At 36.8% G+C, this 27,248-nt stretch overlaps 1 protein-coding gene across 4 annotated transcripts in view; it reads left to right on the top strand.

Moving 5' to 3' along the window:
* The window catches only part of USP32 (ubiquitin specific peptidase 32), a 77,639-nt gene that overhangs the window by 43,895 nt on the left and 6,496 nt on the right, over positions 1–27,248 (top strand). For 2 of the 4 annotated variants that reach the window (XM_063341240.1, XM_063341238.1), the window contains 22 exons: positions 1,024–1,131; positions 1,919–2,034; positions 2,425–2,487; positions 4,380–4,463; positions 7,124–7,185; positions 7,298–7,400; positions 9,158–9,350; positions 10,523–10,698; positions 11,466–11,606; positions 14,801–14,960; positions 17,271–17,425; positions 18,146–18,227; positions 19,934–20,008; positions 20,614–20,752; positions 21,036–21,141; positions 21,378–21,551; positions 22,079–22,253; positions 22,892–23,043; positions 23,798–23,909; positions 24,474–24,685; positions 26,128–26,312; positions 26,658–26,744. In XM_063341240.1, coding sequence (XP_063197310.1) covers positions 1,024–1,131; positions 1,919–2,034; positions 2,425–2,487; positions 4,380–4,463; positions 7,124–7,185; positions 7,298–7,400; positions 9,158–9,350; positions 10,523–10,698; positions 11,466–11,606; positions 14,801–14,960; positions 17,271–17,425; positions 18,146–18,227; positions 19,934–20,008; positions 20,614–20,752; positions 21,036–21,141; positions 21,378–21,551; positions 22,079–22,253; positions 22,892–23,043; positions 23,798–23,909; positions 24,474–24,685; positions 26,128–26,312; positions 26,658–26,744 — 2,860 coding nt within the window. The remainder of the gene's footprint in view (positions 1–1,023; positions 1,132–1,918; positions 2,035–2,424; positions 2,488–4,379; positions 4,464–7,123; positions 7,186–7,297; positions 7,401–9,157; positions 9,351–10,522; positions 10,699–11,465; positions 11,607–14,800; positions 14,961–17,270; positions 17,426–18,145; positions 18,228–19,933; positions 20,009–20,613; positions 20,753–21,035; positions 21,142–21,377; positions 21,552–22,078; positions 22,254–22,891; positions 23,044–23,797; positions 23,910–24,473; positions 24,686–26,127; positions 26,313–26,657; positions 26,745–27,248) is intronic. The other 2 variants (XM_063341241.1, XM_063341239.1) reach the window with 2 other exon arrangements.

The following is a 27,248-nucleotide window of genomic DNA, read 5'->3' as shown; positions in this document are numbered from 1 at the left end:
AGTTAAAAGAAGATTTTGGTCAGAAGGCTTGGTCGGGAGGGTTGTGCGTTGCAAGGCAGGCACATTCATACCCAAGCTGGTCTTTCAAGTTGAAGCCGCTCTGGTAATAACTGGAGGTTGCAGTTTTCTAATTGCCATTTACTGCACAACATGAGGACATTAGGTAACACTCTACTTACATGCTAGTTTTTGTCTGCAGTCCTAGAGTGACAATTTTTTACCACCAAATGGTCAGTTTTACTGACAAGTGTCGGCAGTTGGTAGGAATTGGGGAATTCATCTGCAGTGGATGTGAGCTGTTAGGGCACCAGAACTTACAATTCAATAAGGATATATCCTCGTATCCTTTTCCTTGTGAGTGTACTTTATCTGCTTAGTGAGATAAATTTACACAGCTGCCGTAGGGAAACTTGAATGGTTTCTGGTCATTCTATATGTCTTCTGAGGATAGTGCCACTGAGTCATTGTCACTAAGAAAAAAATTTTATGGGATAAAAAAAAGTTTTCTCTATCTGCTGAATGAATAGAACTCTTAAATCCTTTGAAGGCCAGTAACTAAACTCCTAGCTCACTTAGGGCCAGATTTGCAAAGGTATTTGGTGATTTTTCATAGGAGTTTCTATCAGGCGCTTTGGAAAAGCCAAAGCATTTGGCATCTGAGTGCCTTTGCTATGTTGGTCCTTCAGCTTTTGTGAAAATGCTTGTTGTGACAGTACTGGTTTAGATGTGCACTCCTATAAATCAGTCGGTGCAAGGAAGGCGTGAAAATAAGGCTGCTGTTCAGAATTCTTGGTTTCCTCCCTGTCCCCGGCTTTGTCTAGCCATACACAAGTGATCTAATTCACCTTTGAAATGGTCTCAGTAGTGCTTAATTATCTTTATTACGCTTAGTAAGAAATTAGTTATAAGTGTTTGAACTTCTCCTTGCAAATGTTAACCATTAACTCCTCTTGTAGATGCTAAGTATGATTGTGAGCTGTTTCAGCCAGATGCTGTAACAGGAGATGCTTTTGTGGTTTGCAGGTTTGTTTAATGCTTTTGATGAAAACCGAGACAATCACATAGATTTTAAAGAAATTTCCTGTGGGCTCTCAGCATGTTGCAGAGGACCCTTGGCAGAAAGACAGAAGTGTAAGTATGCAAAATGTTAACTATTGATGGTAGAGAGGTTTTTCAGTTTGAGCAATGAAGTTTACTTGTTTCCACCTTTTTAGATTTTTTTTTTTTTTCCACTGAACAAGTATGTGTCTGTGAAAGGTGACAGACTTTAGAAGTTAAAAAGTTAAAGGTATTTTAAATATCAATGCGTCCTTTTATAAAGGATGATTAAACCTAATTCTGTATGTTTTATAGCTTATCCATAGCTTCATATAAATTATTAACCTGTTTGGAAAAAAGATACATTTCAGAAGTTACTTTGCAGTGTTCTGCATTATGATGCAGAACTGTGTATCTCCATATAGGAAGTGCAAACACTTATCTATTCATTATATATAATATAAAACGGATGTCCTATTTGATTGTCTTGTGGTAAACAGCATGTTCTGGCTTGTTTACTGTCCATTTTTCAGCTGGCTCCCTGCAAAGTTCTTGTGTTTTGAAATACTTTTGTTCCGTACTTTTCCAAAGCCATATTGCTGCAACTTAAAAGCTATCATTCACTGGAAATTTCTGGATGCACATATGTTCCCTGCTATGTCACATCAGAAAACACAGCACAGAATTGCAGGAATCTAGGTTTCAGTTTATTAAACACAGCTGCTCCATTTCCTCACTACCACACATGCATCCTGCCTCATCAAAACTGTCAGCACTAAATCATGTTCTTGTGACTCTGCAGACATACGTTCTGCAAGAAAAAAAAAATAATAGTTGTTGAGTAGTTCTAACATGGAAAAGTAATTTCCTTTTTTCTCAGTTTGCTTCAAGGTTTTTGACATTGACCGGGATGGTGTGCTGTCTCGCACTGAGCTTAAAGAAATGGTGGTTGCACTTTTAGAGGTCTGGAAAGATAACCGTACTGATAAAATACCTGTAAGTTATATTTGGTTTTCTGTTCATTTGCTCCTGTTTCTTAAAGTCATCCTTGAAAAGTAGGAATGTGAGTGTTGTTGGAACATGGTTTCAGTGAAATACAGGCTTCCTTCAACTACGTTAGCCGAGGAGCCTTGATAACTGGATGGAACTTACCTTGCGTAGCTTGGACTTCCATTAATCAAAGCAGAATGATGTGACTCTAATGTATGCTCTTTCGTATAAGGAAACCTTAGTTACAAAAGTACAACTGTCTTGAAGCGCTCGCTTGCGAATTACATAGAGGTATCATCAACATTTCTTGCAGTTATGTTTTTATTCTGAACACACGCAGCTCGGGAGAGTGCTGTGAGAATTTAACTCTGTTTTCTAATCCTTCTGTTTGTGAAGGAATTGGGCATGGATTTGTCTGAAATTGTAGAAGATATTTTGAATATGCATGATACCACAAAGGTAGGAATTTGCTGTTCTTCCCTTGTCATTTTTGTATCCTAGTATCTTCAGTTTATTTATAAGAAAGAAAGTAAAATCTTGTGCTTTCTTTAAAGCAGAGATGTGTCAATAAAAGTGTCTTTCAAGAAATGTCAGTTTTCCATTAAAATTTTCCATATTGTTCTGTGAGAGAAAGACCATGTTTGAATTTTATAAGCCATTTTTATATATGAAACTAAACCAAAAATACATAACCAGATGAAATTAATTTGAAGCATATACTGTTTGCAAGGCTTTGCTATGCATAATTAATACCAGTTTTAAATCTGATGCTTGACTTTTCTTCTGGAGAAATTATTTTTTTGTTTCACGTTAAAAATGATTTTGTGAAGAAAGGGGTAGTGCCATTAGTGTGTCTTATATGTTATGCTATGTAAAGACACGTTATCCTCTTGTGCTGGAGCAGAATTGTATTAATTCAGTAGTAACTTATGCATTATTATTATGAAACTACTTTGTTTGCAATAATATTATATACAAAGAGTCAACCATGTATGACGATATTTCAGAGCTAAGTATCCGGGAGACTATGGGGGCATCTGTCATGACTGTCGTGACACACAGCAAAAAGTCTTAATAGTTTATATTGTGCTTTATAGTTAGCTGCGTGTGAATCTTTAATTATGTTCTTCCTTTTTCAAGATAGGCACTATCATCTGCAAACAACATAGGGGAAGTTGTTTCCATTATTTCATCCTTTGCTTCGCTAATTAGGAAGAGCGTCTGTAAACTATAAATAATTTAAGAAAAACTATAAAGATTGTCTAGAAGTGCTTAATTACTTGTTTGAATAGTTGTCTTGCCTGCTTGTACTCCAACAAAGTGGTGGGCAAATATTCTATTACAATTCTTTCATTACCAAAGCAGTAGAAAATACAGCTTCAGTGAACTTTCTTTCATCCTTGGAGGTTTTTATTGCTTGCTTTTCAAAAGGGTAGTTTGTAACCAAGCATATAGCAGTCTTGTTTCCACAAAGAGTTAAAAAAGACAACTGAGTCTTCAGAATATCTTTCATAGTTGCATCATGAATGTAGTGCTGGAAAGAGCTGATGGTGCAGTAATTACATAAATTACTTAACCTCTCTTCATCTGTTAGCTTTGACCTGTGTGAACTCTGGAGAAAATGGTCTGTAAGAGGAGGTGGAGTAACTGCCACTGCTGGAAAAATGGCTATGAATTACATTACAATATAAAAAATTCAGATTGATCCTGTCACTAAATTGTTGAAAATCAGAAGGTCCTCTGACATTGGTCAGTGTAACTGTAATTTTGTGTTGTAACTGTAACAGTGTACTGTAACTTTGCAAGTGATTAAGAATTAATAGGACCTGTGTTGTAAGGCAAAACCATAAGGACGTGATGATCCAAAATAGTTTTTCCCAACCCAGAGAGGAAGATGGTGGGTTTCTGAATGGATGCGAGTATGTGCAGAGCTTATTTGCATGATCAAAGTCTTAGAATGTCTTAGTCTTGTTGTGTCTCTTACAAAGCGATTGCCCCGACCAGTCACATACTGCTTCTGCTGGTTTCGTGGTTTCAGGAGGTACAACCGTGGCGGTTGAGCATGAATACTACATCTGAGTGATGGAGAGTGGGAGCAAAGCTTACGTGCTGTGCAGAGTTCATCCGCTGTACATGCAAAGCTTTTTGGTTCTTTAGGTTGCATATGTTATGCTAAAACTGGACTTTTCTTCTTTCATTGGATCAAATTTTTTTATCAGTGGTAGATGCTAATTTTTATCAAATCACTGTCTTTGTCATGCTTTGTATGACACATTTAATGAGCATTTTAATATAAATAGGTTAATGGTTTGATGTTTTTTCCTTCCCCTTTCCTTCTCCCTTTAACTAAGCTTGGCCACCTCACTCTGGAGGACTACCAGATATGGAGTGTGAAGAGTGCACTTGCCAATGAATTTTTAAATCTACTTTTTCAGGTATGTTTAGAGGAAATCTAAACTTGAAAATTATAGTAATTAACTCATGAGCTTTTTGCATGGCCATGAAGTTGCAGCATCAGCATTTGTGCCAACATGCTTACAGTTTTGTCTGTTGCAATAAGGTATGTGGATTTGCAGTTGTGCATTACCTTGATGGAATAATTCTCTATTTGATTATTGTACTTTTCAGTGTATGGGGATGCCTAAAGCATAATTTGTTAAAGTGAATGTAGTGTACTGTCTATAAAATGAAAAGAAATTTCAAGTGTATCAGCAGTTATATTTTCCGTTAGAAAAAGGCTTTGTTCTTAAGCAGTTGTTTTGCAAATCATTGCCAAGAAAGCGACACAGGAAATGAGAAAAGCTATTGCTAACTCTTTAAAACCACTTCCCTTCTACCCTTTCTGTTACGGCCATCTGAGGAACCTTTCATTGCTTTCTTCATGAAGCAGTCCTTGAAAACTGTGATATCATATCACTATTGTGTTGCAAAAGCTGAGCATCAAGTGTGTACTGAATTTGTTTTTAATTGAGCTTGAATTGGATTTTTATAAATCCTTAAACCGGTCATAGTTTAGTGCTGTCTCACTTTGTGCAGAAAATAACTCCCTAAGAGTATTTTCATTCACTGCGGTTTGTTCCTTACCCATTTTTCTTAGAGGCTGAGTTTAAATAATAATAATCCTAATGGAGTCTTGAAGATTTGCCCTAATGTTTAGTATTCACCTCCAGCCCCGTATGACACTCTCAGTTCTTCCAGGAAGGGCTCATCTTATGAGTGAAGCTTAATCAGTTACAGGGTCAGATTGTAGCAGAAAAAATATCTCATCAGAAAGAAGCTGTGTGGTTTTAAAAAAAAAACAAACCACAAAACAAACAACCAATTGTTGTGAGAGGCTGCCTGAATAGCATACTACTGATTCTCCCTTTTATTACCCTAGACTACTTTCTAAATTGTATTTTGAACTATACTTTTCCAAGGACTGCGTGGGGACTGAGTGAGAGTATTCCGAGGCCATCAGCTACGCCACAGCTGAGAAGAATAAAATCAGAAAGTTCTGCAAATTCTTTTTGTCTCTAATTGCATCAGGTTTTGCTTACATTGTAACCTTCTCAAGAAGGGCTGTCTTTATTTTTGGACTGTCTAGCAGCAAATATCCTATGATAACTTAGTATTGATTGACTAACAAATATCTATGCCATATTGAGTTAGAATGAATGAACATTTAGTAAATTTGTCTTGATGAAGATTCCACATAACAATTGTTACACATTGCTTCTTGGACATCTCACATACAATATTTTTTTCCTCCTGACAGAGTTGCTACGTTTTTGTTTTAGATTTTTATTTCCTTTGATAACTTTATCATGTGAGGCACCCTCATCTCATGCTGCAGGCTCAACAGTGTACTCGCACAGGACAGTCTGCCATTGATTTGTCTGGGCATTTATTTGAACTGTCATGAGCTTGTGTGTCTCATCTGCAGACAGAAAAGCTAAGTGGTCTGAGTGGAGCGCCTTGGAAAGCTTGGCAGCAAATAGGTTGGTTTGTTTGCAGCGGAGTTAGTTTATATGAAGAATCTGATACTAGCACAGTGTTACATCAGTTTAAAAAGTACCATCAGAGCCAGCTGTCTTGTGTGTGCTGGAAAATCTGTTGCTTCCCAGCAGCTAATGGCCTTTGTTTTATTCAGAATGTGAAACGGTCTCTCACACTGTAATATAAATTTAAATAAGATATCTCACCAGTCATTAGAAATCTCCAGCTGAGATGCAAATTGATAGCCTCAAAAGAGACATAAGGAAAAGACTATAAATCATGTTATGAGTAGCAACCAATTTCAAAACCGTCTGGGAGAGGAGACGGCTGACCCTCCTCCCTGCACTGGAAACCAAGACTCCCGCAGAGTCAGCTCTTGCTGCCGCTTGCCCTGGGCTGGGAGCTGCTGGGGAAACCAGCCAGGGACGTCGCTCCAGCCAGCCCGGCGTGGCTTTACAATTAGCCATCTGGGACTGCGTCTTGTACTCAGAATAAAACCCCACCCAAATTGAGTAGCCGTCTTGGGGATGGTGCTTTTTTCTTCTGTGTCTGTTTAAAAAAAAGAAAAAGTGCATCAGACATTCAGAGAACGTTCTACAATTTTGAAATTGGAGAGCATTTGTGGTGTCTGGTTGGTTGAGCTGCTTTAGACATCTCCCTCGGTCTCTTCATGTGTTCCCACCTCTCCCCATTTTTCCCCTTTCCATATTTTTTTTTCCTAACTTTTAGCTTATTCTTCCAGCAGCTTTCATTCTCCCAGTTCCTCATTCCCTCTCTCCAGTACATATAGACATCTTAACTTTTGTATGTCCAATCCATGTCAGTTACTGCGCTCTTCCATAGCACGTGCATCAGACATGAACATTCGTTTTCTGTTCACCTTAATGCCTTTTAATGTCTCGGGGCATTTAAGATTCTTGGTATTTTTGTCTTAACAGGGGGAACAGGTTGGGTAGCTCAAAATACTTTTTAGTGACTTTTTCAATTCTAGGTAACCTTGCTACATAATTAAAAAGAATTTTCTGCAAGGTCCCATTAGAGTTGTTCTTTCTTTCGTTTACCTGATGCTTGTTTCAGAGTGATGTCATTCTTAATATGAATTGTTTTCTTTTTCCAGGTGTGTCATATAGTTCTGGGGCTACGACCTGCCACTCCAGAAGAGGAAGGACAGATTATTAGGTGTGTGTTTTGCTCAGTATCTTAAATGGGTTTCAGAATCACCTTTTAATATTTTCAACTGTGATTTCCCTGTTTCAATTAATACTTCACGTTCTTCATTCTTTATGTGCAGAGGCTGGTTAGAAAGAGAAAGCAGGTATGGCCTTCAGCCAGGGCACAACTGGTTTCTTATTGCAGTGCCATGGTGGCACCAGTGGAAAGAATATGTCAAATACGTAAGTGAAATAATAATAATGTATACTGAATAAGTGATTTCTTTGTATTTGTGAATGTGCTGATGAAAAAAGAGCGTGGAGCAAATGACTGCTTAGCCAATAATGCTTGAAATTAAGCTTCTCCTGTCTCTTTGTGGAAAATAATTGGTTTGCTGAATCATTGTCACATGGTGAGCTTTTCACTACAACTTCATTAAACTGCCACCTCTTTCTGTAATTTGTTTCATTATTCCTGCACATCAAAATATTTTTGAATAAAAACATACTCTGACAATAGTACTTCCCTTAAGTCTTTTGATCCATTTGATAATAAAGCTACCTGTTTTGGTTTTGACTTTGCTTGGGCCATAAATACACAATGTGCGTTTTCTGGATGAATAAACTTGATTTATAGGCAATGCTGAAAAGTAGTCCAGTACCTGATGGTGATCAAAGGAGTTGTACTAAAACCTTGTAGTTACAGGGTGCTCTTTCATACTCTTCAAGTAAAATATTCAAGTTAAAGCATCACTATGAAGTTTACAAAAGAAAGCATATTTAATAGAATTTAATTAAGGTGGAGATAATTTTTTTTTTTTGCAGGTTACACGAGTGGAATAAACTATTTCTCCAAAGAGTTTTATATAGCGATAAGTAATCATATAGTATTTGAGTTGTATAAATATAAATAACTAAAAGTATTCAGAAAACTGCAGTGTATGCATTAACTAACCATGTAATTACAGTTATTCTTTGTGCACAATGAATTGGACAGATGATGGCTTAAATGCCTGAAATACCGTGTAACTTGATCCTTGTCCTAGTATAAGTACTCAGATGGACACATGATTTCATACCTAATGCTTTGCATAACAGCACAATGCCATTAGTCACTCTACCTCTTGAGCAAAAAGAACACTCAGAATTCCCGTGAAAATCTGTAAATGATTGCTGTAATTCCAACATACATTTTTGTCTTATTTTTGTACTTGTAGCTTTACTGCACGGTTTTGTTATTTGACAAGATACTATGTTTAGTGATGTGATAAATAGTGGAGGGGACAGCATAAAACAGGAAATATCCCTTTTTCCAATGTTGTTACAGTGCAGTTCATTGCATGGATTTTCTGTTTTCCCCTCGGAGGGTCAGTTAATTCCCTTTTTCTTCTGCTTTCTCATTCATTGACGTTTCTTGTTGTGACTGGTGCTGTAAATTGGGTAGGATTCTTCTTACATCTTGTCTGTACTGGGCAGGCAAGTTATGCTTTTGGGGGGATGCGCATTTTTCTTGCCCAAGCGTGAGCCAGATTGCCTTTGCAATGCTGCTTCTCCAAAGGAAACAACGGAATTTTGTTTCAAAACAAAGTTAGAGAAGACTAAAATGTTGCAGGTTTGAGGAAGGAGTGTTTTTTTGTTCTCCTGCTTGCGCTTCTCATTTAACCATATGAAATTCAACAAGAACAAATCCTCAAATATTTATAGTCTGTAATTATAGCTGTCTAAAATGGTTGTCTTTTTGTGTATCTAGATAGAGAAAATAATTCTGGTATTTCGTGATTTTTATATTGTGCAGAAGAGTTTATTCGATTGGTTTAACACATCTGTCTCTGCATATTTTTCATCAGTAGATGTAGAAAGTATTTTTGTTTTTCTATAAAGCTTGTCGTGATATGCAAAAGTGGTCATACAGCTGTGAATTTTGTTGATTGATTTGGCTGATGCTAAATGTCTTTGATATGGGCTTATAATTAACTTTTCTACTTGCCTACCAATTTTAGGATGCAAACCCTGTTGTGATAGAGCCTTCATCTGTCTTGAGTGGAGGTAAGAATTCACTCATAGCTGCTGCAGCCAATACTTCAGAACAGGGAGAAGACAAAATGGGAGGTCTTAATTACTTCAGTGCAACAGAAGAAAAGTTTTCAGATAATATTTCTACTGCATCAGAAGCCTCAGAGACTACTAGCAGCAGTAAGCATAACATCTTATTTCCTTGGAGGTTTAATGTAGAACAGGTTTTGAGAAAACGACATACTGCATGGATTCCTCCAGGCGGAAAGATAACACAGCTTAGATTGCAGAAGTGGCCGACGTGTAGACGTTGGTGAATTACTAGGATTTTTTAGTCTGCGGTGGATAAGCAAGAAACAGTCTTGTTTAAACAGCAGTTCATCTTTTATGCTATGATTAGTTTCCAGAATTGTTTTCAAGATAGTTTTTGTCCTATAATTTATTTTCCGAGTGGATTTTTTTTTTCCCCCTCTTCACCTGAAGTTGTTTCTAGCTCGTAGCTCGTTGATATCGGACTATGTCTTGCAATGAGATGACCTCAGCTACGACAAAGAAGAAAGAAGCAGAAAAACAATTAGGAAAAGCAGACGTATAGTTTTACAGGGCATGAGATCTAAATGAGTTTGTGCAGATTCTGGGAGCCGTCTTTGGGAAAGAAGAAGAGATTTTAGTGATGATTTTCAGTCACTTCTTGTGAGAATTTGAGATGATGTTTTTTTCCTTGTGAGGCAGCTGAATGTGCATCTGGTATTTTAAAATCTGTATCTTAAAAACACAACTTCAATTTGAAGTAGATAAATTACTGTGATCTTTTTTGGGTTGGGGAATAGAGGAAGGGCAGGAAGGGAAACAAGTTTTAGATAAAGGTTCTTTCTTTTTTCTAACCTCAAATTTAGATTTGTTGTGCTGTGTAACAAAAGGAGGTTCTATAAGAATAAAATTTATGTGCTGATTCAAGAGGAAGAAATGAAAATAAGGCATTATTGCATATATATTCAGGTTTTTCTGTAAGATTTTCAAGGGTTTGCTATTCAAACATCCAGACAACAGCAAATGCCAAACACATTTGCTCATGCCAACCTAGCTGTTTTTAAACCAGTTTTGTGTAAGTATCTGCTTTGGTATTTGGATCTCACAGATCTGCTTCTTTACCTTTTCTGAGAGTGCTAATATGTTTGTCACTCTCTAGTTTGGAAGAGTTGCATGTTTTACTGAAGTGTGAAGGATAGCAAACTTCTTCAGCCTTTTTTAAAAGCAAAAAAAGGATACAAGTTTAACTGTTTTGTTTATGTTATGGACTCATGAACTAAAATAGAGATGATTTTTTTTTTCCCCTTTGTATTCTGTTACAGATACTCTTTACCCTGGCACACCAGGGGCTGATGTCTGTTTTGCTAGGCAGCATAACACTTCGGACAATAATAACCAGTGTTTCCTTGGAACCAATGGGAATACTTTGCTACAACTTAATCCTCAGAAACCAGGAGCTATTGATAACCAGCCCCTAGTAACACAAGAGCCAGTGAAGGTAAATGCATCTAAGTCATGTGAATATAGGAAAAGTATCTTTTTAGTGTACTTTTATCACAGCTTTTTATGTGTGGTTTTTTTCAGCCAGTGGCTTAATTCTAAGTTAGCGCTGTTTTGTCATATAACAGAATTTGGGTTTCTTACTCTTATTTTAAGAGGGGAAAAAAAAGGTCTTCTGTTTTTAAGGCTACTATTGAGTGTTTTGTGAGAAGAGAAACACTCAAAATGTTCTTAAACAGCTTCACAGACCTTACGAACGAAAAAGGCATTTATGAAAACACAACTTTCAGCGTTACGCTAAAGTATTTTAATAATTAAACACTGTTCTTCAGTGTTTTCAATCTAAATATTAGAGTTATTGCTATTGCATAAAACCAGAAAATAGTTATTAACTAGTAAACCAAACCTGACAGTTTTTCCAGTATTCATACAAACAAAACATAAAACACAGACCAGCACCATCAATGATGAGTATAGATTGGATTTCTCTGTGCAGTATCTAAAGTTGTTGGAGTAGGTGACACAAGAGAGAAATCAAATACAAATTTTATATTAGACAGCCTTTTAGAGAAATAGTAAGTAGTGAAACTGGAGCATTAATTATTGTTACATTTAAATACCATCTTTCAGTATGAAAAACAGTTGCTAATTGCTACTTAAAAGTTTGACTAATTAAAAAGTCTTCTGTGTTTGTGAACTAAAATTGCTGTAGCTGTATACTATTTTTTCTGCTTGAGATTTGAGGAAATCCCTTTTTGTTTAAAGGCTGCGTCACTAACAATGGAGGGTGGAAGATTAAAGCGATCTCCGCAGTTGGTTGAAGGAAAGGACTACGTAATGGTACCAGAACCAGTTTGGAGAGCACTTTACCATTGGTATGGAGCAAATCTGTCCTTGCCCAGGCCGGTAAGTTGTGATTGTAGACACTGTTTACTTGCCATAACCACCAAGATAATCTAAACAACCTCATGTGTCCAAGCTTCTGCCAGTTCCACAAGGTAATCTTTTATGGTCATCTCCAACTTCATCCAAAAACGAATAGTCTAAATGAAGAGTCTTGAAGGGCAAGCTGGGAAAAAGCAGTCTCAAAAATAGAAAGTTGTAGATATTTGCCAGGAGTTTTGCAGCACAAACCCCAGGAGATACTGCAGCAGGGCAGAACTGTTGCTCAATAGACAATGATTGCTAAAGCAGACAAAAGTAAATTTGAGATCAGTTTAAAGACTTGGGATCAAAACACTCATCTTTAAAAGCTAAGATAAATTTTCAGCTGGTCTGCAAAACTAATAAATTTAAAACACCTGCATCTTTGAAAATGCATTTCTCCTCTCTTACAATTTAATGATGTGGGGGGAAGTGTCATAGAAAACACAATGCGCAAGATTTGGTGAAGATCTAAAAAGCAATAGATGATCCCAGTAAAGAAAACAGGCAAAGACTATTCTTTGTGAAAATGCTTGCTCAGAAGCACTTCTGAGCTGTAGCTGCAAGCTGCAGGAGCAGGTATTACTAAAAAGAATTCGCGTATGAGCATAGCAGCTTTTGAGTACTCCACAGACTGGTTAAGTTGTTCACCTTCTAGTCAAAGGTTTTTCAATAAAGCATTTATCATAAGAAATTCCACAAGAAATAGATGCTAAAACTGAGTTGGCATCTACTGTCAAAGGCTGAATCTGCATGATTCTGGTTAACCATGTTCAGTGCTAGAAGCAAAGACCAGCACCTGATACACTCATCCAATCGGGCTGCTCTTTTAATTCTTCAGTTTTGATTTTTATTGCAGGTATTACATATCGTGGCCGTTTGAATACCAGTTATTATTTTGAGCAGATCATATATTCAAAATAAATAGTTCTCTCGTGTCATTCACCTTCGAGTATTATGATAATTACCTTTCTTTTTTCTAATGAGTAACTAAAAGTCGTACTGGTGAGGCAAGTGATGATCATTCTCATTCTTCAGCACAACATCAGTTACACTCCTCCAGACTTAGGGGATACTCATTTGCCAGCAAATAATTTGTATGTAGTGAATTTTCACATTTCTTACATTTGACAGTAAGCAGAAAAGCCAATGAATCACCATAAAATTGTGAAATAGTTCTACAAATGATTAACCATAAGTGTTGCAATTGTGTGATAAAAAATATATTTACAAGTCAGTAATACTGATTTTTATATCAACATTTATTGAGTTGCCTGTAGTCACTTAAAGCCTTGTAATAAAATTAACTAATTAGCAAGAACGTGTCAAAGATAAGAAAGTATTTGTATTTGTTTGCATAAAAGTTTTATTAAAAAACAGGAAAAAAAACCTTGAAGAACTGAAATTGACTCTTTGTAACTAACACTAGTATTTTCTGTATTAAAGCTGTAATATCTTTAATTAAAAATTAATTTTGGGCATAATGCAGAATGTATTGCAGAATATAATTTTCAAATGTGAAAGTGCTATATATTAAATGGAATTCACTAAGTGGACTGATAATTAGTCTGTGTTATCCCAATGAGATTTTTTTTGGTTGCAGTTAAAACAGCAACAGTATTGAAAAAGAAGCAGTAATTATGTAGCAACAGCCATTGTTGAATCATATAATTTACTCACAATTTATTGAGCTATCTCTCTGTTTCTCTGTGTGTAATGTTGCAAAACGATTAACAGGTCATAATCATTTGGAGCTAAAGCTGGCATGACTTGAATTATTAATACTGAATTTATAAAAAAGTAGGCTGATGTTAGAGGCAAGAAAAACTGACGTAATTTGGTCTGTTCAATTAGAGGCACTGGAAAGTTTCTTCTATTTCTGTTGAATATGTTTATTCCATACAGTGTTTGGTTTATTCTGTGTCAGGTAGTCTCTTATAGGAGTGACAGGTAAAAAAAGGAAGTGAAGGGATTTTTTTGATGGTAGCAATAGAGATTAGGTGGTCGGTGTCACAAAAATTCAGTGTCAGAAATGGGGGAGAATTAGCTGTATGATTTTTTGACAATTCGATCTGTTAGCCGTAGTACCGGCAATTATTTTGCAGTGAAAAATCACTGACTTCTGTTACCCTCCTCCCACACATTCTCCATGGAAACAAACACCTTTCATGATCCAGAAAAGGCCACATTTCTTTACACACAGCACAAACTAATGTGCTTGAGATTTTTGCGATAGGGTTGTGAGAAAAAAGACTTCTATTCAGAATGAGAGAATTTCAGTTTGGGATTCCTGTCTGCAAAAAAAATATAAATAATGTATGTATGAACTTTAGCTTTTTGGTCCATAATTAAGAAATTTTTTGACACTTAGTTGTCTGAACACTTGAATTCTTGAAGACCATTTGATTACTCGCAGCCAGCACACAGGTACTCACAGTCCCAGGCTCCCACCCCGCGGCAGGGACTACTACATTGTTCCTTTCCAGAAAATTTCATCACTATTGTTTTTATTGTAACTGAGGTTTAATCCCATGGCACTTCAGTGCATTATATTGCTTCTCACAACTTAAGCTGAGTGTTTTCTTCTGCTTCACATGGTCACAAAAATAGTGAACATTGCTGCCATTTATGTATGTCTACGTTTGGGCAGATCTAGGTAGCACAATCTTTGTAGAAATGGTGGCTGAAAAGCTGCAAGTCCTGTTCTGGGGTAATTTTGGCTTTTCCTGTCAACATCTAAATGCAACAAAAGTAAGTTTCAGTCTGTTCTTACAATTTAAAGGTTTGAATTCAGTCCTAAAGTTCAGAGTGAGTGTTTTTCAACAGTTGTGAAACTTTTTTATTGAAGTATACACTGAGCAGAATTAATGAGGTTCATTGTAAATTCACATATATTTCAGGGATTATACAAATGTTCTTTCCATGGTGTTGTGCTCCACTAAACGAGGTGTTTGCTTTTGACAATCTGCAACTGATAAGCTTCAAAAAGTGCTTAGAAATCAGTGTGGATATTTGCTTAAGACCCCATAAGAAGTTCAGAGGATTTCTCATCTCCTAGTAAAACATAGTTTATTTTTTTAACCATCTGCTTTAATCATTAATTCCTGTTCCTATTGGGATTTCCTACACGTTTGGAACAGCAGTCTCTTAAAATGTGTTTTAAACGTCTTTACTAGGTGATCAAAAACAGCAAAACAAATGTGCCTGAGCTGGAGTTATTCCCTCGCTACCTGCTCTTCCTGAGACAGCAGCCTGCCACTCGAACGCAGCAGTCCAACATCTGGGTGAATATGGGTATGATGAGCCTGAGAATGTTTCCTCAGCATTTACCTAGAGGTAACTTAAGAATGCAGCAAGAATCCCAAGTGCGCAGTTTCTAAGAAAGCGAGAGCCGCAGCTGTAGGAGCTTTGCTGCCACTGTGCTTGTACACCAGCTAATCAACTGTGAGGCACAATCAGCGGTTGGTAAAGACTGAAAGGCTTTTCTCCTGCCTTCTCTTGGAAGAAAGAGGCACGAGGGAGCGTTTGCAGTGCAGTCAGTTCAGTTGCAGAGTTACTGCAAATCGAGTGGGGAGATGAAAGTGAGCAATGAGCACTGCATAAACACCCAACAGCTAAGAAGGGCAGGTCTGGTTAATCCTGTCCATAGTTAATTTTGCGGCCATAGAATACATGCGTCTGTGCATCGGGGTGGGGTGTGTATCTGATAGTACAGTGGTACGATAAATGAAATCATGATGCAGCCAACTGGTTCCAAGTTAGTTGGGCAGCTAGAGTTTAATGCCCCAAATTATTTCATACTCTTTAGAAAAGGATTGAATTAATGGAATATGAAGACTGTTATTTGATGCATTTCAGAAAGACAATTCAGTAGAAGTGTGAACATCCAACTAAAATATGTGCCATAATCGTGGTGGTAATGCTCACCAGAAGATTGTACAAGTAATGGGCTATAAGAAAAATCTTTAGATTGCAGCTTCACGTTTCAGCTGGGAAGTGTTGCAGGATTTGTTTCGAGTACCAATTTGTATGCGCAGTTGCATACTTGCCTTGCACAATAGGTTTGAAGAAATACCTGATATTCACACACCTGTACATCTGGATACAGACAGACACACGTGGGCATCCACAGTAGTGTGTGTCCAGAAATGGGATCACCTGACCCCTGAAAATTAAATCCTTCAGCCTTGCTTTAGTTAGCCTGTCTTTAAAAATCTCATGCAGATGTTCAGTTTTTCACTGCTTTGGTAGAATCTCAAACTTAACGTGTAGATGGTGGCTGCCTGCTTGATCCAGTTCCGCTACAGAAACTGCCTGCTACCCAAATTCATTTTTCCTACTTGACCTAATAAAATGGAAACTGCTTTGTTTGGACATCCTAAAATGCCAAAATTCAAATAAAGAGAATCTTCTGATGTGCCAAATTTGATCTTGATTTGGAATTATTTTGCTCTGCACTAATTTATTTGTCCAATCAGTGATTAATCTTTTTGAGTTTTCAGATATGCTTTCTTGCTGTAATCTTACAACTAATCCTCTGATCCCTAATCTCAGAAAATGCTTTTTTGTGTTCTTTAAAAAAAACCTGAGTACTTTGCTTGGTATACTGAAGCAAAACTGATGCTTTGCTGACTTATGATTACAATATATTTTTACACCCTTGTCAAATTGCATGTGATGTTGCATCTTTTCATATGGTACTGTTTATTTTATTTTAATCTTTTGACAGTGAAAGTAGAACAATGTCACTTGTGGTTATTTAAGTAGTGCAGTTGCCCAGTTGGGTTTGGCTGTATAATAAAAGCTTTTCATGAATATGTTACAGACCTGTCTCTGGGAGGAGCGGGGAATTTCCCAAGTTTAGACTAAAGAAGCTCAAAAAATAAAGCATGTAAAGCGGGTCTCATCTCTTTCAAACTGAGCTTGTGCAAATGTTTGATTTAAAGATGAGCTCCTATTATGGAAAACAGCAACAGTCTCGACTGATGGAAGTAGTTCGTGTAGCAAACATGAGATTGTTGAAAAAGTCTGATGAAAATCCTAGGCGTCTTCACAGAATGTTTTGAAGAATTCAGTTAAGAATAGTTTTACTGTGAAACTGCCAGGTTGATTTCATCTTCACAGAGCAGCGTTCATCTCCGTACAAGAGCTGGAGCAAAGTTATGCTACTTCCAAGAACAGTCAGACTGATTTTTTTTTAACCTTGTTTTTTTTACTTACAGTGTGCTCTCAAAAAGAAAATTCTCATGAAATGCTGAAATCTTTTATTTTGAAAATTAACAGAGTCTCTGATACTCTGTCTTTAAGAGAAAAAAAAGAATAGTTCACTCTTTTAAAACTACTTTTAAATTATTTCTTTCCTATGAGAACCTTAGGGGAGCAATTTTCTAATAGGTTTTGGTAAGAAAGGGAGGTAAATGTATCTGCTTTTCGATAGCAAGTTTGTTGTCCCAAAGGGTTAGTAACAACTAGCTTTCCATCTAACTCATTATTTTGTCCATAAACAAAAAGAGTAGAACTGTGTCCTGCTTTTTCACAAAAAGTACTTATAGTGTATGTAGTGTATCAGTTGTTAATGATCTGATTTTGGTTGGCCTATGAGTGTATACATTATCTTTTGCCCTTTTCTTATGATTGTGAATCCAGGGAACGTACCTTCACCAAATGCTCCTTTAAAAAGAGTGTTGGCTTACACCGGCTGCTTTAGTCGAATGCAGACAATTAAAGAGATACATGAATATCTCTCCCAGAGGCTACGTATAAAAGAAGAAGATATGCGCCTCTGGTTATACAATAGTGAGGTAATGTCAACATTTTTTCTTTTTTTTTTATCAACTATTTGATATTGTATGTCTTATTCTTTCATAGAAATGATTAAATATACACACACAGAAAAAAAAAATAGTGGTTGTAAGTTTCCTTTGCAGTTTAACCACCCAGGTTGGAAGACTCTTGCTGTGTATTTTCTAGAGCTTTTTGTGCATGCCAAGCAGTGAAATTTAGATTTTGGTATTAATGACCCAGAAAAATTACCTTTTGTTTTCCTAGTAGCCTGATAAACACTAAATTATCCTGTGGTATATTTAAAAATTGGCAATTGACCTACTAAAAGGCTTAATATGAAGTGTCATAGAAACTGTTTTAAATGGAAATAAAAATATATTATTTCATAGACACGCATGATGTTGTTGGCACAGAAGCCAGCAGCCATCCAGGATCTTTTTCAAATGTGTATGTGAACAAATCAGAGTGAATAAGCAGACTATATTCCTCCAAATCATTAAGAGCATGCAATTCTCTCATTCTAAAGAAATACCACATAAAATTAAAGCATTGAACTAGATGCTTCTGGAGATCATTGACCTACTGTATTGAATTAACAGAGGTAGGAAACTGATGATCTCATTTTTGTGAAGAAATTTTTAATACTGTTTTAATTTAATTGCTTCAAGATTAAAATACCCTCCAAGAACTTAAAATCTAGAATTAATAACTGTATGAAGTATTTTTTCCTCCTGCAGAACTATCTTACTTTGCTGGATGATGAAGATCACAGACTGGAGTATCTTAAAATCCAAGATGAGCAGCATTTAGTAATAGAAGGTATGAGAAGGGCCTGTAATTGGTTTGCACACTAAACCCAAATAGTTTTATATGAGTATATATGATGATAATAAATTGTATGTACTACCCATTTCTGTAATTGCCCAAACTACACAAATATATAGGCCTACTATCCAAGTGTTTTTCTGGGGGGGAAATGTTTTAAGAAGAAGGAGTATGTGTAAGTAGACGTCTGTCTCTATGTATGTATGTATTGAAAGAAACACAGGAAGAAATACCAAAGCTTCAAATAATCCACTGCACTTACAGTGGATAAAATACCAGAGATTTAACAGAAGCAATTTGAGGCATCTGAGGCTTTTTCATTACCTGATTTTTCTTTCACTAATTTTACAAGAGTTCAGGTTATGATACTTTCATGGACACATTCTTACTCATAAAGCAAAAGAGGAAGAAAACTGCATGTTTCAGTCCATGTCAGGTTCATGTCTAAGATTTTCATGACAAGCTGATTTTATTTTCACATCTGGAGAGAACCGTTTGGCCTTCCCTACTTGACTGGCTCTCATGATGGTGAGAAGGCATCATAAACAATCTCAGCCTTTCTTCTTTCAATTTATGTCGGTTGTGTGTCATCCTCCTGCCACGCGCTGCTACGCTGGGCAGTGCTGTTGGTCTCAAATATGTTAAGCCTTTCTCAAAGGTATCAGGGTGCGTGGATGAGCTGAGTTTTCAATGAGGTTGACCGTTTTGGCTAATCTTTTAATGTGAGAACCAGAAGCGTACATTCTTAATCCACTCTTCTGTTGTCCTTACATCACAGGGGCTCTGTGGAAATCTGGGTCTTGCATTGTGCTAGCTGGACTCGTGCTTTTTGCCTCTTGGCTCAGCTCATATTTAATTAATTTAAAATTGGCAGAGTGGTTGATGTAGTTCACCGTGTATCTGCATTAATCACTAGACACAAGAGAAGAAATGGGAATTTATGAGTGGAGACTGGGGAGAGGGACTGCCCCTTGCTGTATCAGGTGAAGCAGAACCCTGAGGCTGTAGTTCAATAAACAAATGGGCGTTAAGTCAACGCTGCCACTGAAAGGAGTCCCCCCTTCCTCTGTGTGTTATGCCACCTGCCTTAACCATGGACTTGATGCCTATCTGAGAAACCAGATGTGAGTAGTGATCTAGTGAAAAATAACTCCCTTTTTTCAGCCAGCTCCGTCCCTTAAGGCAGGTTGCTGTATGGCTGGTGTCAGTGCAAGGCAGAGGTTGAACGGGGATCCTATGGGGAGTTGGTGCTAAAGCTAGTTTAGGAAGGCTTGCGGGTTTTTGTCCCACTTTATCTCGAAACACATGTAATTTGTCCCTGTTTCGAAATACGCTTGAATTTTTCATTATATATATTAGCGATTGCGCATGAATTGAACAGATTTGTTCAAGCTGGTGGATCCTTATTAAGTATTACAATAAGTACTGAAAAATTTGTTATCCAAGAGGAAAGAAATCTGAAGGATGCTTTCTAAAGATGTTACTGGCATGGTTGGAATGATGCCAGCATTAGAAGGATTTCCCAAAACGATTGGAAACATTGAAATGAAAACTAGCAAAAATAGTAACTAAAAGTAAGCAAATTTCTAATCTCAATTGAATATTAGAAAATTTTAATTAAACCTATTCAAGTTGTATAAGCTCTCTGGAGTAAGTAACAAACAATTAAAAAAAAATCCTTGTACTGTATCTCTTTTTAGTTCGAAACAAAGACATGAGCTGGCCAGAAGAGATGTCTTTTATAGCAAACAGCAGTAAAATAGACAGACATAAAGGTAAGTGTTTCAGCATAGTAATTGAATTATGATGAGAAGAAAAATCCAAGAGGCTGTATTATGTTCAATCAATTCTTTTTAATATAAGTGCTCTTAACATTGGAAGAGGTCTTTTACGCCTGTGCTGCTTTGCATGTTCTTTCTGTTTTATTAACTTTGATGCTGGAAACGTGGGAGGGTTGGATGGATAGACAGATAAATTTGTAGATGTTCAGATGCAGCAACAGAAAATGGCACATAGGAAATTCTAAATTTTATGTTTATTATCTTGGATTTTTTTGAGGTAAGGAATAGTTAAGATTTTAACAAAGTAATCCAACCATGATTATTTACCTAAAAATAGTTTTATGGATTGTACCAATGTCCATAGTCGATTAGATCCAACAAAATACCTCAATTTCTGTTTACTTAAGTGAAGTTGAGAGAGCGGGTGTGTTGAACAGGCCGTTCTTCTGTTGCATCTATGCTAGCTGTAGTCTCGTAATTGGGGGCAGGATAAAATGAACCAATTACTGTGAAAAGGTCATATGCTTAACTTTACTGATTCACCATTCTGAATTTTTCACATCTGCGCAACTGGTATAATTATGTTTTCTTTATGTCAGTTCCTACTGAAAAGGGTGCTACTGGATTAAGCAATCTGGGTAACACATGCTTCATGAACTCCAGTATCCAGTGTGTCAGTAACACACAGCCTCTAACGCGGTATTTCATCTCAGGAAGACATCTTTATGAACTTAACAGGTAATTTTCTATTTGAGACCACTGGCGTTTTAGAGGCTGTAACATTTCTTTAAGATGAGTTTCAGCTTTCAGAAGTAGACAGTATGAATAAATCCTTTTAACTTCAGTGTGATCAACCACTGCTATACAGCAGATGCTAGATTAGATAATTGAAAGTATAACCTCTTTTGTTTCTGGGAGAGTTAAAACAGTTCAGCAAGAAGCCTTTGCGCTTCCTTGTTCATCCCCATGCTTGAACATTATTTAAATTTTAGTATGGTATTAATTACTTTACAATTTCTAGGACAAATCCAATAGGAATGAAAGGACACATGGCCAAGTGCTATGGGGATTTGGTTCAGGAGTTGTGGAGTGGAACGCAGAAGAATATAGCACCGTTAAAGCTGCGGGTAAGTCTGTGATGTGTGTTGTTTAAAGGTAGAAAGCAAGAATTTCTTTGAATAGTAGAAATCTTTCAATGCACTTTTTCCTGAGGTTACCTGTATTGTAATGGTTCTGGGACTCAAATTAGTACCTCCCCTAGAGAAAGGGAAGGTTGACAGCATGCGTCTTGTCTACAACATTTTGATTTATTGTTACAACTTTCATTACGTGATGTTAAATAACTTTCTGGCTTTTTTTATAGTGGACAATAGCAAAATATGCTCCAAGATTTAACGGCTTTCAACAGCAAGACTCACAGGAGCTTCTGGCTTTTCTTTTGGATGGTCTTCATGAGGATTTAAACAGAGTTCATGATAAGCCATATGTTGAGCTGAAAGACAGTGATGGTCGACCAGACTGGGAAGTAGCAGCAGAGGTATGGGTTGGGTTGTTTGCTGGTTTGTTTGGGTGGTTTTTTTCCCTTATAGTACTTGGCTGCTAAGTTGTTGATGAGACTGTCTGTGGCAATACTCTTCCAGGACTGTACCATCTTTTGGAACTCGTTAGATCTGTGATTTAAGGAGCCAGTTTTACCTTTGAGATGAAAATTACTTTTAGATATTATAATAAAGGTATAAAGATGATACTTCACAATCATTTTGAACAGCTCTTCAGAATTATGGAGTATTACAATTTTTCAAGATATCTGATGATCCTTTCGGAAGTACGTTAAATGATGTCATGTCTTGATTATTGTGTTAATTGAAATAACTTTTCTTTACTCATGTTGAAGCTAAATACTTCCGATTTATTAGAAATTGGTAAACAATTCCTATGGAAATAATTTGACTTCTGTAGGCCAATAGAACTTCGGAGGTCTTCCAGCGTATCCTCCTTCCTCTAGTTCAAGCAAGTAGTCTTCAGTTTCTAACTTCGTATTGGTTTTTTTGTGCTTCATTTTAGGCCTGGGAAAACCATCTGAGAAGAAACAGATCCATTGTTGTAGATTTATTTCATGGGCAGCTGAAGTCACAAGTAAAATGTAAAACTTGTGGACATATAAGTGTTAGATTTGACCCTTTCAATTTTTTGTCCTTGCCTTTGCCAATGGATAGCTACATGCACCTAGAAATTACAGGTGAGTAGTAGTGTTTAACTCCCTATAAACTTGTCATTGCTAAAATAAAAATTGTGTATGTAGCACAGCTACAAAACATCCAGATTTTGTTTGTGTTAGCACTTACGCTTAAAAATAGTATAGCTATTTTAATATAATAGAGTACCAGAATTTTCATTGGAATACAGTTAAACTGAAATAAAATCTTTAAAAACAAAGCATAGGTGGCCCATTTTCAGTCTCGACTAAAGGACTTAATACAGAAACATGTCAACTGGAAATTCTGAGAACTTTCCTTCTGTTCACTGTGTTGTGGAGATTGCCCTAAATCTGCCTAGAGCGAAAAAGAAGGGCTGGGGGGAGTATGCAAACAAAAAATACTTTATAGGTCATGAACTATACTATGAAGAACCCACGTATTGTTGCAAAAGAGGCAAAAGGAAGGATGATTAAAAAGTGAAACAAATTTTGATACCATTTTCTGCTGTCCATGCAGCAAGAGATTTGTCTGCAGACCTTGAAAATAGACTGGTAAAAAAATAAATCATATTTTTAAGTGGGGAAAAAAATACTTTCTGGTAAGTAAATAGCTGTAATGTATTATTCTCATTAAAACTTTCCTAGTTTGCTGACCAGTGTGTTTCTTTTCCCCTTTAAAGTAATTAAATTAGATGGTACTACTCCTGTTCGATATGGCCTGAGGTTGAACATGGATGAAAAGTATACAGGCTTGAAAAAACAGTTAAGTGAACTCTGTGGGCTAAAACCGGAACAGATTCTACTTGCAGAAGTGCATAGCTCCAATATAAAGGTAAGAAGAAAAAAAAAATTAATCATTGCTGCAATGTACTTGTGGTATTTTTGTTTGTTATTTGTGTACATCGGCATACTACTTCATTCTTTTTGACATTATGCTTTGCTTACAAGAACTGTAAAATAATTGAATTAAAAGTGTGATAAAAAACTCTGTTATATCTCTATGTGAACTTTTATTTTGTTGTTAAACTGTAATTTGGCTTGCTTTAAACAGATTTAAAATCAAACTGAACCGAACCAAAGTAAACCACTTGTAAACAAAATTAATAGTGAAGTAGAAGCTTGCAGAAGCTTAATTGAATTGATTACTAATGATATTTTTAGGAAAAGAAAAAAGGATAAAATCCTCTTGAGGTAATAAATCTCAAGTTAGAGTGCTGTGATGAGTTTAAACACTGTCAGGATGTCAGAGGCAGAAGTAATGACTGGCTTAGTTCTCTATACTGTGTATGTATATGTGTGTGTATATACATAATTTTTTTTACTGTCATTGAATAGGACTAAAACTGCTTGAAACTCAGTGCTGCCAGTCTGTTTAGAGAACCATTAATAACTCTCAGGTCTTGCTGCAGAGATCTGCAAAGGGATGTGCTTGTTGGCTTCTTTTTTACCTTCCAGAAAGGCATAAGAAAGTAGATGGGAGGGGAGAGATGAGCTGAGACATACACTGTTTTTGAAAGAACAAAACGTGTTTGGAGTCACAGACAGAAGTATATACATGTCTGACTAATTTTCCCTTTTTTATGAAGAATTTTCCTCAAGACAACCAGAAAGTCCGGTTATCAGTGAGTGGGTTTTTGTGTGCATTTGAAATACCAATTCCAGGATCCCCTACATCGGCATCAAGTCCTGTGCAGACAGGTAAAAGAAAACATATTTATTTTCCTGTTAATTTAAAATGCACGATGCTTTGGTACTGGGGAAATTCAGGAGAGAACCTTACTTCTTAGCAATAAGTAAACAGTGAGGACTATTAAAGAAAAGACAAATAAGTTAAGATTTCTGATCCACAAAGAAGCGGTGAGCAGTCTCAGTATGTACTGATGGTCTGTGATCCTTCTTAGGATGATGCCCAGGATGGCAGTTTGAAGATCGCTATGTTCTTCTTTTAGTTACAAACACAAGAAACACACAAAATATTTGTTACTTGTGGATTGGCTCTAAGGCAGGACATGTAAAAGATTGGAAGCATGGTGTTTGGTATTGGGTTTATTGTTTGAGGTTTCATACACGGGTTGTAAACACCTCTGTTATTCTTTGCACTTGCATGCTCTGATTTTGCAAAGTTGTAGGCAAATAAAAGGTTAGATGTTGGTCTTAAGGAAAGTAGAAGATACTTCATGAAACGCATTGAACAGAATGGAAAAATCTTATGATCAGTTCTGGTTACTGCAGATAATTGAGAATGTAATTGTCTCTATACAGATGTCTCAACTGGGCCGTCAGCTAACGGAGCACCCAACATAATGATGAATGGGGACCTTCCGAAACCAACCCTCATTCCGAACGGAATGCCAAATACGGTAGTGCCATGCGGGACAGAGCGTAACCTTGCCAACTGGACTCTCAACGGGCACGTGCCCTTGCTCTCTGATAGTCCATGCACAGGGTATATAATCGCAGTCCACAGAAAAATGGTTAGTAGATTGTGCATTTGTTATAAACTGTTTGCATAACATGCTTTGAGAGAAAGTCAGTGAGGATTTTGTAATGTCCATATGATAAATTAATCTTTATTTCTTAAGAAGAAGGAGCATGAATACATTTCTCTCTTAAGTGACCGTCAAGTTCTACAGAAACACAACTCTCGTAAATTTAAATCCTAACGTCTAATGTTGGTGTATTTTTCTTTCCTTAGTACTGGCATGCTTCCCAGCTCTTTAATGCTGAGATGCATACTTGGGCGTTCGCTAACTCCCTGATTAAATGTTCCAGATTCTTTGAGCAGAAAAAGTTCTAATTAGAGGAGCTACTAGAAATGCATTGCTTTCCCATTATGTGCAAAAGCTTTATTTCTTATACAGAAACAGAGTGAAGATACATAGTGCATTCCTGTGTCGTTCTGTTAGCGTGAATTACTCTTTGTAAAAGCATCTGTAGTTAAGTTGAACTCTAAATGTCAAAGCTGGCTAACTGAGCACCTCAAATAGCCACGCGTTCTGTGTGCGCTGTGTCCAGGCTTTAGAGTCTGTTGATGTTTAGAGCCTGGTGGATGTGGGCCAGGAGACCATTCAACTTCCCTCTTTGCTCTGTGTGTGCATGAGGCTTTTTTGCGTTATTTTCTCAAGTAGTGGCCTCTAATCACTGTCATCTCTGTTATCTTGATTCAGATTTTGCAGATTCTTGTAGGTGATCGGTATCATGCTTTTGAGACATTACAAGCTGCTAGTTATACAGCTTAAAAACCAGGAAAAGTAGCTTGTGGAAGCTGTTCCAAGAATCCACGCTTGTCATTATCAAAAATCTTATCAATGGAAAGAGTTAATTGTACGAAATTTATGCAAGACAGTAGCCGTTTGCTGTACCTCAGTGTCATTAAGTCAGCATGTTAAATCTTTCTTATAAATGGGAAATGTAGATGAAGGCTAGTTGTCTGCTTGGAATAAGTTGTGTACAGCTCTGCAGTACCTTCTTTAGACATAAAGGTTTTCTTTCTCTAGCAAACATAAGCGTGCCTAGTGTAGAGGTCGTTTTAGGACATACATTAGCATCATTAGGTGCACATCTGCTTTACAATATTACCAGGCGATGGGAAAAGAAAGAAATATGTGTCATATGAAATAGAAAATATTGTATATGGTTGAAATACAGATCCATGCTGATGGGGTCTAATGCCTGAGTAACGCTGCCATAATACCATAAAATGCAAAAAGTTTTCAGGCAATTTCGAGTCAATGATCAAAATTCATAGTATTTAATATTGGAAAAATGGCTGAAATGGAGTACTTTTAATAGAATTAATGCTTTATTTTAATTGCCAAAGCCTGAAATAAGTAACAAGGTCAGCGTCCTAGTAATTATGGTAACATGAGTTAATGCATACTTATATCTGAGTTATTATTTTATTTCACATTCGCAGATGCGGACAGAATTGTATTTTCTTTCATCTCAGAAGAATCGCCCTAGTCTCTTTGGAATGCCGCTAATTGTTCCTTGTACAGTTCATACACGGAAAAAAGACCTGTATGATGCAGTGTGGATCCAGGTTTCCAGGCTTGCCAGCCCTCTCCCGCCGCAGGAAGCCAGTAATCATGCACAGGACTGGTGAGTTTGCCATCTCACTCTTTGGCTTGAATGGTGTAATACAGTGGCACAGATTTCCTTACAAGATTTAAAACTCTATTCATCTTCATCTTTATCAGTTTTGACTTCTCATAATACCTCTCTTGAATGAACATATGCTTTTTCCATGTATAATTAAGCTTTAAATGTCAACAACTTTGGGAACAATTGCCTGCGCTTTTACCCCAAATGCTTTCTGCCTGTAATTCTGAAGCGTTTTTTCGTGGTGTTTTTTAAAGTAAACAACCATAGCAAGCATAGTGAAGGAAGGAAATTGGCAGTCTGAATGAGTGCTCATGTTTCGGGGTGTGTTCTCTTCTGTTTCAGTGACGACAGCATGGGCTATCAGTACCCCTTCACCCTGAGGGTAGTTCAGAAGGACGGAAATTCTTGTGCTTGGTGCCCATGGTACAGGTAAATTGTCCTTTTTTTAGACTTAAGGAAGGGAATCACTCCAGCAGAAATGGAATTTATGGTAACGCATTTTTGATACATTTCAGACTTCAGAGGTAATATCAAACAATAAGAATCTAGAATCTAATTGAACCCAAACCCTCACATGACAGACTTTCCCTGTAAAGCAGCTTTTATGACTTGAAGAGCTGAAAGCTCTGCTGACACAGAAATTGTGAATTAGGAGACAGACATGACAACATCAAAAACCTCTTAACCTCTTACAGTATTCTGTGTGCACGTGTGTATATATCCAGGCACATACGTGTACGTATTTGGATGATTTGTGGGGTTTTCATACAAACCCAGACTTTTAGATGTAAATCACCTACCCTGGCTAGTTCCTGTAAGAGTAAGAAGTAAGAAGAGTAAGAACTAAAGTGGACAATAAGAAATTCACCCTGGACGCACACTTGGAATTTTCCTTAAACAAAGACATGCTAACGAAAATTTCAAACCCTTTCT

This window comes from Chroicocephalus ridibundus, chromosome 7 (assembly GCF_963924245.1).
Source record: "Chroicocephalus ridibundus chromosome 7, bChrRid1.1, whole genome shotgun sequence".
Classification (NCBI taxonomy): Eukaryota; Metazoa; Chordata; class Aves; order Charadriiformes; family Laridae; genus Chroicocephalus; species Chroicocephalus ridibundus.
Note: the sequence above shows the minus strand (reverse complement) of the source record. Positions and strands in the feature narration are given on the sequence as shown.